Here is a 15,040-nt window from a genome sequence, read left to right as displayed (position 1 = left end):
ACACCTCATTGAACATGTAGGAAAAAATTTTACTCTGATTATGAGGAAAATAAATGGTGTAAAGATAGTAAAATGTTCTGCAAAAGATTCCATCACATATCTGAATACAGGGGGAAATAAGGCCTGAGTGAGCCAGAGATATTAATAAGTGGAGGGGAGAGAGGTTTTCTGTCTTTGATTTATAGTTTAAGATTTAACGTTTCAACAAAATTAACTTGGAGTTAAAACAAAATCACATAAAAAGTGTTATATCATTTGCTAATAGAAAACAAAGCATGTCTTCATATAAAAATTCAAATTATTTAGAGATAAGATGAGAATCTTACCATTTTTACTGATGTCGAGTTCTTTAAGATTAACTAAACTAGCAATAGTGGTTGGCAGATTTGAAAGATCATTATCAGGAATACTTAGTTTTCTTAGAGCTTGACAGTTGAACAATTGCTGTAAAAAAAATAATGATTAATTAGATTTCAATTTGGTTAAATCCATTCATACATAAACTCAGCAACAAAATTCAAATCACCATCTTTATAAATGGGGTAATAAAAGGACCAGCTGCAAAAGTCTCACCTTCTTCCACACTCATATTCTCAATTCTTTTCAGAATGCTTCATTTTCCATCTCCATGTTAGTGCCTCACTATTCTCTGCTATCCAAATTCAAAACACAAGGGATTCTGTTTCTTCCCCTACTGTTTACTATTAATGTTCAATTTGCCACTGATCCTATTGATTTTTTTTCTTTCAAATATGTTCTGGAGTTGTCCCTTCCTTTCTATTCCCACAGCTACCAGGGTAACCTCAATTCTCTTTCTCTGCAACCACGTATTACTTCCATTTAACCATGTTTGACAGTTGTTTATTTGGCATGCAAGTACTGTGATACAATTGAATACACGGGCTCATATTTCTCTGTGTCCCTCCACAGTGCTTCATAAACATCTAGCAAATAAAACATTTAACTTCTTTTTTTTATTTAAAAGATTTTTTTTAATGTTTATTCATTTTTTGAGAGACAGAGTGTGAGCAGGGGAGGGTCAGAGACAGAGGGAGACACAGAATCTGAAGCAGGCTCCAGGCTCTGAGCTGTCAACATGGAGCCCAAAGTGGGGCTTGAACTCACGAACTGCAAGATCACGACCTGAGCCAAAGTTGGACGCTTAACCAACTGAGCCACCCACGTGCCCCAAAACATTTAACTTCTGATATTTAGCTAAAAAAATCACTAGTGATTGGTTCATATCTGCCATCAGTCCAAAGTACTATGTGGAGAAGAGTTAAGTGTTAAAGCAATGGTTCTTACATCCAGCATGGTTTTAATCACTGGTAAATCGAGGTGCTTGTTTCAAATGTGGATTCTTGGGCTTTACCCAAAGAAGTACTGACATGATGGGTCTGGGATGGGGATCAAAATCTGCATTAAAAAACATTTTTTAAATGTTTTTATTTATTTTTGAGACAGAGAGAGACAGAGCATGAGCAGGGGAGGGGCAGAAACAGAAGAAGACACAGAATCTGAAGCAGGCTCTAGGCTCTGAGCTGTCAGCACAGAGCCCAACGCGGGGCTCGAACTCACAGACCAGGAGATCATGACCTGAGCTGAAGTTGGACACATAACCAACTGAGCCACCCAGGCGCCCCTGCATTTTTTTTTTAAGTTTATTTATTTTTGACAGAGACAGACTGTGAGCATGAGCTGGGGAGAAGCAGAGAGAGAGAGGGAGACACAGAATCCGAAGCAGGCTCCAGGCTCCAAGCTGTCAGCACAGAGCCTCATGTGGAGCTCAAAGTCATGAACTGTGAGATCATGACCTGGGCCGAAGTCAGACGCTTAACCGACTGAGCTACCCAGGTGCCCCTCAAAATCTGCATTTTTAAACAATACACTCTACTGATCTGATTATTTTGATGCGGGTGTTTCCAGTACCATATTTTGGGAAACAATGTTAGGTTTTTTAGCTCTGCCAATCTCATTTTGACCACTCAAGATATGAACAGTTGGGGCAGATTTTTTTATTCATTTCTGGAAGAATTATCTTAATGAGATTTTTTTCTATTTGACATTTCTAATTCTATTTTGCTGAATTTCCACAGATAAAGTGTCTGGTATCCATGACTATGCAATTGGCCCACAGAGCATTTACCTAGTGCTTATTCTTTCACGGAATTAGTTATTTATAGGCAAAAACAATGTAATACATGGTTGTTATTTCTTAATTCATTAGTTTTTTAAAAACTAGATTGCACTGGTCTTTCCTTAAATAAAACATACAGTTTCTTGCTTTTGGTTGGTCATTTTTGGCTCCTTATAAAGATTATTTCCAATACTTAACATAGTGCTAGAATTTCAAAATGCCATACAGAAGTGTCACTACCTCTTTTTATAAAACCTAAAAAAACAAAAAACCAAAAAACCAAAAAGACAAAAACAAACAAAAGAAAACTTTGATGGATTGTTTTTACTAATTACTAATTTTCCCTTTAAAAAATAGAAAAACAGATGTCTATACTCATGGTAGATGTTAATTTAAATTTTTGCACAGTCTCTATCATTCTGTTAGGACCATTAGGTCCACCCACATGCAATGTGGTTAGTTATACATATAAAGATTTTGGAAATTCAAATGCCTCATGATTGATGTTGGTAAGATGTACTAACAACTCTTTAATCTGATTACTATAACCATTTTATTCAAAATTCGGACAAATTATTTTCAAACAGCTTTTTTTTAAAATTCAAGTTTCATCATCACCACAAAATTCTCAATTTATCTGAAGAATTAATTAGAGGTCCTTGTTTTGTTGAAGATTAATGGACCATATAGTTGCGGGTTAATTTGAGTTTTCTATTCTGCTCTATCAATCTATGTCTGGTTTTATGCCAGTAACATACTGTCTTGATCACTACAGCCTTGTAATATAGCTTGAAGTCTGGAATTGTGATGCCTTCAGCTTTGCTTTTCTTTTTCAAGATTTTTTTGGCTATTTGGGGTCTTTTGTGGTTCCACAAAAATTTTAGGATTATTTTTCTCTACCTATGTGAAAAATGCTGGTGGTATTTTGATAGGAATTGCATTAAATGTGTAGACTACTTTGGATAATATTGACATTTTAATGATATTTGTTCTTCCAATCCGTGAGCACAGCATGTTTTTCCACTTCTTTGTGTCATCTTCAATTTCTTTCTTCAGCATTTTATAGTTTTCAGAGTATAGATCATTTACCTCTTTGGTTAGGTCTATTCTTAAGAGTCTTATGGTTTTTGGTGCAGTTGTTAATGGGATTGATTCCTTGATTTCTCCTTCTGTTGCTTCATTATTGGTGTATAGAAATGCAACAGATTTCTGTATGCTGAATTTGTATCCTGTGACTTTATTCATGTATCAGTTCTGGCAATTTTGCGGGGGGGGGGGTTGGATTTTCTATAACGGAGAGAAGACAGTTTTTAACAAATGATGTTGGCAAAACTGGACAGCAACATGCAAAAGAATGAAACTGGACTACTTCCTTACATCATACACAAAAATAAATTCAAAATGGATTAAAGACCTAAGTGTGAGATAGGAAACCATTAAAATCCTAGAGGAAAACACAGGCAATAACCTTTTTGACACTGGCCATAGCAACTACTTACTAGATATGTTTCCGGAGGCAAAGAAGATAAAAGAAAACATAAATATTGGGACTTCATCAAAATAAAAAGCTTTTCTGCACAGTGAATGAAACAATCAACAAAATTAAAAGGCAACCTTCTGAATAGAAGAAGATATTTCCAAATTACATATATGATAAAGGATTAGAATCTAAAATATGTAAAGAACTTAAAAAACTCAATACCAAAACCCCAAATAATCTAGTTAAAAAATGGGCAGAAGACATAGATAGATATTTTTCCAAAGAAGACATCCAGATGACTAACAGACACATGACAAGATGCTCATCATTCATCATCAGGGAAATACAAATAAAAACTAACAATGAGATATCACCTCACACCTGTTAGAATGGTTAAAATTAACAACATAGGACACAACAGGTGTTGGTGAGGCTATGAAGAAAAGGGAACCCTTTAACACTGATGGTGAAAAAATGCAAACTGGTGCAGCCACTCTGGAAAACAGTATGGAGGTTCCTCAAAAAGTTAAAAATCAGGGGCACCTGGGTGGCTCAGTTGGTTAAGTGTCTGACTTTGGCTCAGGTCATGATCTCGTGGTTCCTAAGTTCAAACCCCATGTTGGGTTCTGTGCTGACAGTACAGAGCTTGGAGCTTGCTTCAGATACTATGTTTCACTCTCTGTCCCTCTCCCATTTACACTGTGTCTCTCTCTCAAAAATAAATAAATATTAAAATTTTTTTAAAAAAAAGTTAAAAATGAAACTACCCCTATGACCCAGCAATTGCACTACTAGGCATTTACCAAAAGGATACAAAAAATACTAATTTGAAGGGATACATGCACACCAGTGTTTATAGCAACATTATCAACAATAATCAAATTATGGAAAAAGCCCAAATGTCCATCGACTGATGAATGGATAAAGAAGAAGTGGTATATACATACAATATTATTCAACCATAAAAAAAATTAAATCTTGCCATTTGCAACAATGTGGATGGAGCAAAGAGACTATTATACTAAGTGAAACAAGTCAGAGAGAGACAAATACCATATGATTTCACTCATATGTGGATATAAGCAACAAAACAAATGAACATGGGGGAAAAAAGAGAGAGGCAAACCAAGAAATAGACTCTTAACTGTAGAGAACAAACTGATGATTACAGGGGAGGTGTGCAGGGGGATGGTTTAAACAGGTGGTGGCTATTATGGAGGGTAGTTGTGATGACCATAGGGTGTTGTATAAAAGTGATCATCGTTAAGCTCTAAACCTGAAACTAATATTACACTGTATGTTAACTAACTGGAATTTAAATAAAAACTTGGAAAAAATAAAATTAAAAAAATAATTAATAGAGGACACTATATTCTTCTTCACTTTTAAATGATCTATGCCAAGAGCATAGTTCTAAAAACTCCTAAACACCTTATTACATGGAGAATTGAAGACTCCTCTGGTATAGAGGTTAAAAGCATGGCATTTTGAATCAGCTTGATGTGGGTTTAATTCCCATGCATCTAGTTATTAGCTGTGTGATCTTAGGCAAGTTACCTAACATCTTTGAACTCTATCAATTTCCTAACTTGTAAAAATGGGAAAATAACATTACCTAACTTGAAAGGTTGTTGAGATATTTAAATGAGTTAATATATTTCATCAATTTTAAGTACTGCATTTTTTTACATAGTAACATCTTTGATATTTGTAATGAATTGTACAATCATGAGCAAGTTACAATTTTTAAGGAGTGTACCTTTCTTAGTGGCACAATGATGGCATACCTTATTGTATTAATAGCCTTGGATTTAATGAAATGAATAACTTATGAAAATGTAAAAGTATCAGGCACATAGTAAGAGCTTGATAACTGTTAGACATTCTGAGTATTTATATATGCAGATACAGAGGCATACTTATATAGTAATTGATTTCTTACTTTTCTATATGATGAGGTCTTTGAAGGCAAGAGTCTTGTTTAATTCATCTTGATATCAACTTGTTTCACCTTTGTATATGCCAAAGCAGCTAGCACAGTGTCTTGTACATAGTGTATGCTGAATAAATATCTGTGAAAGTACACTTAGATAAGCCAAGGGAAAAATGAGGAAAGTGGCAAATTCCAGCCGAGAGTGGTACTTCACTGAACTGGAAATTTCAGATAGGTAAACAATCTCAGTGGAATCTAAATTTCATGAACAAAGCAGTCAGCTTTGAACATGAGTCAAAATGTCTACAAGTTGGCAAAGAAATTAAGAAGGCATTTTAGTGATTCTTGCAAGATTCAAGCTTTGAGTGAAAATGAAATAATGATTATGAAATAGCTGTAATTCTTTCATACAGTATAAAAGAGAAAACACAATTAATAGTTAATAGAGTAAGCCTGTTAATGGTAATGGTTATCCTGGTTTTCATTTGTTAATGGTATTTCACATTTCAAAAACAATAAAACTGTTTTGAGTCTTAAAATATTTTTGTAGTGAAGTGTTCTTGGGCGAAATGAAGCAGTTTAACTCTGACAGAAATTGGTTTGAGAAGAGTACACAATTTAAATTACTGACTCCGGAAAGCAATGGTTAGATTTTTAAAAACATTTTTTAATGTTTATTTATTTTTGAGAGAGAGACAGACAGACAGACATTGGAGAAGGGGCAGAGAGAGAGGGAGACACAGAATCCAAAGCAGGCTCCAGGCTCTGAGCTATTAGCACAGAGCTCAACGTGGGGTTCAAACTCATGGACCGTAATTACATGACCTGAGCCAAAGTGGGATGCTCAACTGACTGAGCCACCCAGGCGCCCCAATGGTTAGATATTTTTTTAAGAGAGCTGATACAAAAGATAAAGGTCTGAGTGTTGAAATAAAACATATTTGGAGCCAAAAATGTATATTTTAAAAGGCATAATATTCATTTATTCATGGAAAACCATTAACTGATACTTGTTACAAACTACATACTATGCTAAGTGAAAGGGTCACAAAGTGAGTAAGACACAGCAACTGCGATCAGATTGCTTACAATTTAATATTTAGACAATAAATTAGATACAATGTGAATAAAAAGTCTGCCAAGATAAATATCAGGTGTGATGAAAACACAAAAGGAGAATATCTGCACCAAATTATGTTGATGATAGTGGTGGGTTGACTCATGAGAGTACACCTGGACGAGGCAATGAAAAAATGGATCACCCAAGAGACAGCACAAGTTAGCCAGATGAAGGCAAAAGAGGGATAATAATGGGACTTTCTGTAGCATTTAAAGATATTCCCACTCAAAGACTGTGTAACTGAAACTAGTTTCAGATAATTAGCTTCAAAGCATGAGGAGACTTGGATCTTTGAGTGAATGCTCTGAATCTACAACATTTACATGCATTTAAAATACATTTAGTGAATACCTATCGTATGCTATGGTCTATGTTTAGCACTGAAAATAAAGACATGAAGTGATACTGTCAATTTCTGTTTTTAACAGTATGGTGGACTAACTATTCAAAGAAAAACATTGTAGTGAAGCAGAGCTACACACATACACACACACACACACACACACACACACACACACACCTAAATTCTGGCTCTAAAGTACAAGAATTCCTCAAATTCCAGAATAACAAAGAAAATTATAATGCATAGAGTTAAACAGGTCTACATTTAACTTTTGCTCCAGTGATATCTGTTGGTCTCTGGTGCCTGAAGGCTGAGGTGTTTTTTGTTTTGTTTTGTTTTGTTTTTTGTTTTGTAAATAGAAGGATGGAAAACTGCTTGGGATCTGAACAGAGTGGGAGCTTGGCTTACAGACCACACCAGTTAGAGTTGGGATCTCCTAAGGGTGAATGAACTAGAAAAAACAGTCCTGCAAAGAGGGTTGGTGGGGAATGCATGCTTTTTTTCAGTTTGGCTCTGAGTGAAGTGAGAAGAAAGAAAGAAAAGAATAAGAAAGAAAGAAAGAAAGAAAGAAAGAAAGAAAGAAAGAAAGAAAGAAAGAAAGAAAGAAAGAAGAAATGAAGGGGAGAGAAAGAGAGAGAGGGAGGGGGAGGGGAGGGATGGAGGGAGACAGGAATGATGGAAGGAAGGAAGGGAAGGAAAGGAAGAGACAGGAGGGAAACAAAAAAAATTGGAAAGGTAAAAAAAAAAGAAACAACTAAGGAAAGGAAGGGAAAGAAGGAAAACTGGTACAAAAAAAGGAATGGAAGGAGGGAGGAAAGGAAAGGAAAAAGGTAGGGAAAAAGAAAAGGAAAGGAGGAAATAAAAAAGACACAGAAATAAAAACAAAATTAGCCTTCTAGGGATTTCCAACCACAGCCTATCTTCCAGTGAGTTAGGGTGTGGAATTCACAGTATCTATAAAGCTCCTTAAAACCCAATCCAGAGTTACAGGTGGTCTAGATTACTACTGCCCCCAAATTACTGGTAAAAGTAAATACAAGTCTCCTCTGAAGGAATGTATTTTAAATTCAGGCCTCAATGAATTCCCACAGATAAAGTTCCAAGAAACATGGGATCATTAAAAAAAAAAAAAATCACTAAATATATAATTAAATAATCAACTGAATGAGATACTACAGAAAAATAATCTTGCCTCTAAATAATGCAAATACTAGAATTATAAAACACAAAATGCAATTTATACACAGAAATAAAAGTATGATTTGAAAGAAAGCATGATGATAAAACAAGACATTATCAAAAAGAGCTCACAGAACAGAAGAATAAACATGGCTGGAGAAAGTAATTGTGAACTAGATGGTAAGAAGAAATGAACTGAATGAAAGACAAGGAGATGGAAAATAGAAAAGACTGGTTAGATGGCATGAAGAATACAGCAAGAAGAGCTTTTTGAAATGTACATAAAATTTAGTAGAGAAAAAGAGGATGAGGTTCTTAAGGAATTCCAGAATTGTTGAGAGACCCTCATCTTCAGGTTGAGGTAGCTCAACAAATTCTAAATAAGATAAATCAAAAATAACTATATGTAAACTTATATGAATCTGCAGAGTATCAAAGGCAGTAGATCTTAAAAATTACCAAAGAGGAAAGATTACCTTCTAAAGATTGAGAAAGAGAAAGAAGATTTACCAGTTAAAGCAATGATTCATTAGATGTTATTACTAAAATACTAAGAGTAAGTAATATAGTATTTACAGCTACTTTTTAGGAAAAGGACAACATGACAACATTTTTAGACAAACTGAGTTTACTACCAAGACACTTTCACCAAAACAACTGTCAAAGAGTATCTTTTAGGAATAAGGCAAATGAGTCTAGCAGAGAGGTCTGAGCTACAAGAAGTAATAGCATTAACATTTTTAAAAATTTAAAATACACAGTTGGTTAAATCTAAAGAAGCATCGGCTATATAAAAATAAAAATGGCAAAATTTTTAATTAAGGTTTAAAACATCAATATAAGGGGGCACCTGTGTGGATCAGTCAGTTGAGTGTCCAACTCTTGATCTTGGCTCAGGTCATGATCTCAAGGTTTGTGGGATAGAGCCCTGCATCAGGCACTAATAGTGCAGAGCCTGCTTGGGATTCTCTTTCACCTACTCTTCTACTCCCCAGCTTGTCCATATGCCTTTTTCTCTCTCTCTCTCTCAAAGTAAAGAGATAGGTAAATACATACATACATACGTACATACATACATAAATGTAACTGAAAACAGTTTGGTAGTGGCATAAAAACCAACATATAGATCAACAGAATAGAATTGAGAGCCCAGAAATAAACCTACTTATATACATTTAACTAATTTTTGACAAGGTAGCCAATAAATGAAAGGATAGTCTCTTCAGTAAATAGTGATGGGAAAACTGGATAACCACATGGGAAAAAGTGAAATCAGACACCTATCTTATATCATTTACAAAAATTAATTCAAAATGAGTTAAATACTAAATGTAAAATGTGAAACTGTAGGACTACTAAAAGAAAATATAGGTAAAAAGCTCTTTGACGTTGGTTTTAGCAAAGATTTTGGGGACGTGACATCAAAACCCAAACAACAAAAGCACAAATAAACAAGTGAGACTACATCAAACTAAAAAGTTTGTGCACACCAAAAGAAATGATCAGCAAAATACAAAGGTAACCTACGGAATAAGAGAAAATATTTTTAAACCATTTATCGAATAAGGGGTTAATATCCATAATGTATAAGGAACTCATATAACTCAATACTAAAACAAAATAAAACAAAAAACAAAATGATCTTATCAAAAAATGGGCAAAGGACTTTTCCAAAGCAGACATACAAATGGTCAACAGGTACATGAAAATATGCTTGACATTGCTCATCATCAGGGAAATGTAAATCAAAACCACAATGACACATCACTTCCTACCTGTTAGAATGGCTATTACCAAAAAGACAAGAAACAAGTATTGGCAAGGTTGTGGAGAAAAGGGGACCTTTGTGCTCTCTTGGTAGAAATGTAAACTGCTGCAGCCACCATTAAAAACAGTATGGAGTTTACTCAGGAAATTAAAAATAGAACTACCACATGATTCAGCAATCCCACTTCTGGGTATATACACAAAGGAAATGAAAACACTTACTTCAAAGAGATATCTCCACCTCCATATTCATTGCAGCATATTCACAATACCAAGACATAGAAATAACCTGTGTCCATCAACAGATGAATGAAGAAAGAAGGTATGGTGTGGGGTGCATGGGTGGCTCAGTTGTTTAAATGTCCAGCTCTCGATTTCAGCTCAAGTCATGATCTCATGGTTCATGAGTTCGAGCCCAACATTAGACTCTGCACTGACAGTGCAGACCCTGGGTGGGATTCTCTCTCTCCCTCTGCTTCTGCCTCTCTCCCTCTCTCTTTCAAAATAAATACATATATATATATATATATGTGTGTGTGTGTGTGTGTGTGTGTGTGTGTGTGTGTGTGTATCTCCGGGAATGCTATGCAACCATAAACAGAAGGAAATCCTGCCTTTTGTGAAAACATGGATGGATCTTGATGCCTTTATGCTAGGTGAAAGAAATCAGAGAGAGAAAGTCAAATACTGTATGATCTCAATTATATGCAGAATCTAAAAAATTTGAACTCATAGGAACAGAAAGTAGAATGGTGGTTGTCAGGGACTGTGGGATGGGAGAAATGGGAAGATATTGGTTAAAGGTTATAAATTCCAAGCTATAAGATAAATAAGATCTGGAGATCTAATGCACAGCATGGTGACTATAATTATCAATACTATATCATATAGTTGAAAGTTTTAAAGAAGGTAGATCTTAAATGTTATTACACACACACACATACACACAAATCATAATTATGTGAAGGGATGGAGATGTGGTAACTTACTGATAACTTAACATCTTATTGTGGTAATTATTTTGTAATATATACATGTATTTAATCATCACACTCTATACCTTAAATTTATATATGTTTCATGTCACTAATAGCTCAATAAAGCTGGAAAAATCTACATAGAACTAAAATTCTGAAGAAGAAAAGTATATGTATCAGGGAAAAGATAATCTGATTAAAAAAGTCTCAGATATTTGCTTTATGAGGAGGTTAAAGATACTGATTAACTTTAAATTAATTTCTACAGTAACTAAAAAATTTCTAGGGTAACAACTAAAGCAATATTAATAAGGTGCATAATTTCCTACAGGGTAGAAGCAAGATAAATGGAATAAGATAAAAATAAAACATATATATTTAGTAAATATAATGGAAAAAAGTAAATACTTAACAGAAGCAATATAGATAAAAATGAAGACTAGTATGGAATATATTAATGAAAATATACCCAGAGTAGCCTTCAATAAATATGGATTAGTTTCTCCAATTAAAAACAAAAACTATCATGTATATTAATATTAAAAATACTCAAGTGAGGGACACCTGGGTGGCTCAGTCATTAAGCATCCAACTCTTGATTTTGGCTCAGGTCATGATCTTATGGTTCATGGGATCGAGCCCTGCATCCAGCTCTGTGCTAGCAGCACAGAGCCTGCATGGGATTCTGTCTCTCTGCCCCTCCCCAGCTCTGTTCACACTCTCTCTCAAAATACATAAATAAACATTTAAAAGAAATCAAGCCATATCTTATTACTAGTGATCCACTGAAAACTTGATGGAAAAATAATAAAACTGGCATAATTAATCAAAAGAAAGTTTATGCAACAATAATGATTTGAAGCAAAATGTATTACTAGAGAGAGAGTGGCCATCTGCTAATAAATACCAGCTCATGAGGAATATATAACTCTAAACTTGTATGCACCTACTATCATTACCTTGAAAATATTTGAAGAAAAGTTTAACTTGCCTACATGGAGGTAACATGATAACAGGGTATTTTAACAAATATCTCTCAAAAATTTATTGAAAACAGACAAAAAGAACAGCCTGAGAAGGATAGGTATTTAACTCTGTTTAAATGTCTGGCAGAATTCCCCAGGGAAGCCATCTGGTCCAGGACTCTTATTTCCTGAGAGATTTTTGATAAATGATTCAATTTCTTCACTAGCTTTAGGTCTGTTTAAATTTTCTAATTCTTCCCATTTGAGTTTTGGTAGTGTGTAGGTGTCTAGAAATTTGTTCATTTCTTCCAGGTTGTCCAGTTTGTTGGCATATAATTTTTCATAGTATTCTCTGATAATTGTTTATATTTCTGAGGGATTGGTTGTGATAAAGCCATTTTCATTCATGATTATATCTATTTAAGTCCTCCCTCTTTTCTTTTTGAGAAGTCTGGCTATGAGTTTACCAATTTTGTTTATTTTTTCAAAAAACCAACTCTATTTCATTGATCCGTTCTACTGTTTTTTATTTTGGATTCTATATTATTTATTTCTGCTCTGATGTTTCTTATTTCTCTTTTTCTGCTGGGTTTGGGTTTCTTTGTTGTTCTGCTTCTAGTTCCTTTAGGTATGCTGTTAGATTTTGTATTTGGAATTTTTCTTGTTTCTTGAGACAGGCCTGGATTGCAATGTATTTTCCTCTTAGGACTGCCTTTGCTGCATCCTAAAGGGGTTGGATTGTTGTGTTTTCATTTTAATTTGTTTCAATGCAATCCCAATCAAAATTTCACCGGCATTCTTCTCAAAGCTAGAACAAACAATCCTAAAATTTGTATGGAACCACGAAAGACCCCAAATAGCCAAAGTAATATTGAAGAACAAAACCAAGGTGGGAGGTATCACAATCCCAGATGTTAACCTCTACTACAAAGCTGTAATCATCAATACAGTATGGTACTGGCACAAAAACAGACACATAGACCAATGGAATAGAATAGAGAACCCAGAATTGGACCCACAAATGTCTGGCCAACTAATCTTTGACAAAGCAGGAAAAATCATCCAATGGAAAAAAAAATCTCTTTATCAAATGGTGCTGGGAGAACTGGACAGCAACATGCCAAAGAATGAAACTAGACCACTTTCTTACACCATACCCAAACATAAATTCAAAATGAATGAAAGGCCTAAATGTGAGACAGGGAAACCATCAAAACCCTAGAGGAGAAAGCAGACAACAACCTCTTTGACCTCAGCCACAGCAATTTCTTGCTTGACACATCTCCAAAGGCAAGGGAATTAAAAGCAAAATTGAACTATTGGGACCTCATCAAGATAAAAAGCTTCTGTGCTGCAAAGGAAACAATCAACAAAACTAAAAGGCAACTGATTGAATGGGAAAAGATATTTCTAAATGACATATTGGATAAAGGTTAGTCAGTTTTGGTTAGTATCCAAAATCTATAAAGAACTTACTAAACTCAACACCTGAAAAACAAATAATCCAGTGAAGAAATGGGCAAAAGACATGAATAGACATGTCTCTAAAGAAGACATCCAGGTGGCCAATAGACACATGAAAAGATGCTCAATGTCACTCTTCATCAGGGAAATACAAATCAAAGCCACACTGAGATACCACCTCACACTGGTCAGAGTGGCTAAAATGAACAAATCAGGAAACTACAGATGCTGGCAAGGATGTGGAGCAACGGGAACCCTCTTGCACTGTTGTTGGGAATGTAAACTGGTACAGCCACTCTGGAAAACAGTGTGGATGTTCCTCAAAAAATTACAAATAGAACTACCCTATGACCTAGCAATAGCACTACTAGGAATTTACCCAAGGGATACAGGAGTGCTAATACATAGAGACACATGTACCTCCATGTTTATAGCAGTGCTTTAAACAATAGCCAAATTATGGAAAGAGCCTAAATGTCCATTAATTGATGAATGGATAAAGAAGATGTGGTTTATATATACAATGGAATACTACTTGGCAACAAGAAAGAATGAAATCATGCCATTTGCAGCAAGATGGATAGAACTGGAAGGTATTATGCTGAGTGAAATAAGTCAGTCAGAGAAGGACAGATACTATATGTTTTCACTCATGTGTGGATCTTGAGAAATTTAACAGAAGACCATAGGAGAAGGGAAGGGGAAAAATTAGTTACAAACAGAGAGGGATGGAGGCAAATCAAAAGACAGGGAAAATGGGTGATGGGCATTGAGGAGGGCCATTGTTGGGATGAGCACTGGGTGTTGTATGCAAGCCAATTTGACAATAAATTATATTAAAAATAAAAATAAATAAAAAATAAATAAACAAACAAAAATAAAAGAAAAGATATAGAATTGATGGCCACTAGATTGAACTAGTGGACACATAGAGAACACTGAACTCAACCATTACATAGTAATTTTTTTTTTAAGTGCATATGAAGGGCACCTGGGTGGCTCAGTCAGTTGAGCATCTGACTTCAGCTCAGGTCATGATCTCATGATTCGTGGGTTCAAGCTGGGCTTTGGGCTCTATGCTGACAGCTCACAGCCTGGACTCTGCTTTGGATTCTGTGTCTCCTTCTTTCTCTGTCCCTGCCCTGCTTACACTCTTTCTGTCTCTCTAAATAAATAAATAAATAAATAAATAAATAAATAAATAAACAAACAAACAAACATTAAATAAATGTTTTTAAGGGTGCATATGAAAAACTTGTAATCAACCATGTACCAGATGTAAAGAAATTCTCAACAAACTTCAAAGAACTTGTAATAAAAAGACCAAATTCTTGGACCATAATTCAAGTTACAAATTATTAACCAAAAGATAACTTTAAAAGTTTTGTAAAAATTTAAATTTAAGAACTCTTGAGTCAGAGGAGAAATCATATTGGACATTACAAAATACAAGTAAGTGATAATAAAACGTGTGTTAAGAATGGCAGGAGATAGCTCGAGAAATTGGGAGTGATTCGTCGCCTTCAAAGCTTACATTAGGAAAAATAGAAGGCTGAAATGAATGAGTTAAGTATGCAGCTTAAAAAGAGAGAAAAATGGTAACATAATGTAGAAAAAAACAAAAATAGAGTCCCTTAAGCAAAGGAACCATGTCTTTTCTGGGCCATTATATGTA

The 15,040-nt window shown here is 34.8% G+C and overlaps 1 protein-coding gene across 1 annotated transcript in view; it reads right to left on the bottom strand.

Moving 5' to 3' along the window:
* The window catches only part of LRRC7 (leucine rich repeat containing 7), a 556,339-nt gene that overhangs the window by 304,145 nt on the left and 237,154 nt on the right, over nucleotides 1–15,040 (bottom strand). Inside the window, exon 4 of the mRNA XM_042996209.1 lies at nucleotides 327–444. Coding sequence (XP_042852143.1) covers nucleotides 327–444 — 118 coding nt within the window. The remainder of the gene's footprint in view (nucleotides 1–326; nucleotides 445–15,040) is intronic.

The sequence above is a fragment of the Panthera tigris genome, chromosome C1 (assembly GCF_018350195.1).
Source record: "Panthera tigris isolate Pti1 chromosome C1, P.tigris_Pti1_mat1.1, whole genome shotgun sequence".
Lineage (NCBI taxonomy): Eukaryota > Metazoa > Chordata > Mammalia > Carnivora > Felidae > Panthera > Panthera tigris.
This window is presented reverse-complemented; position numbering and strand designations above follow the sequence as displayed.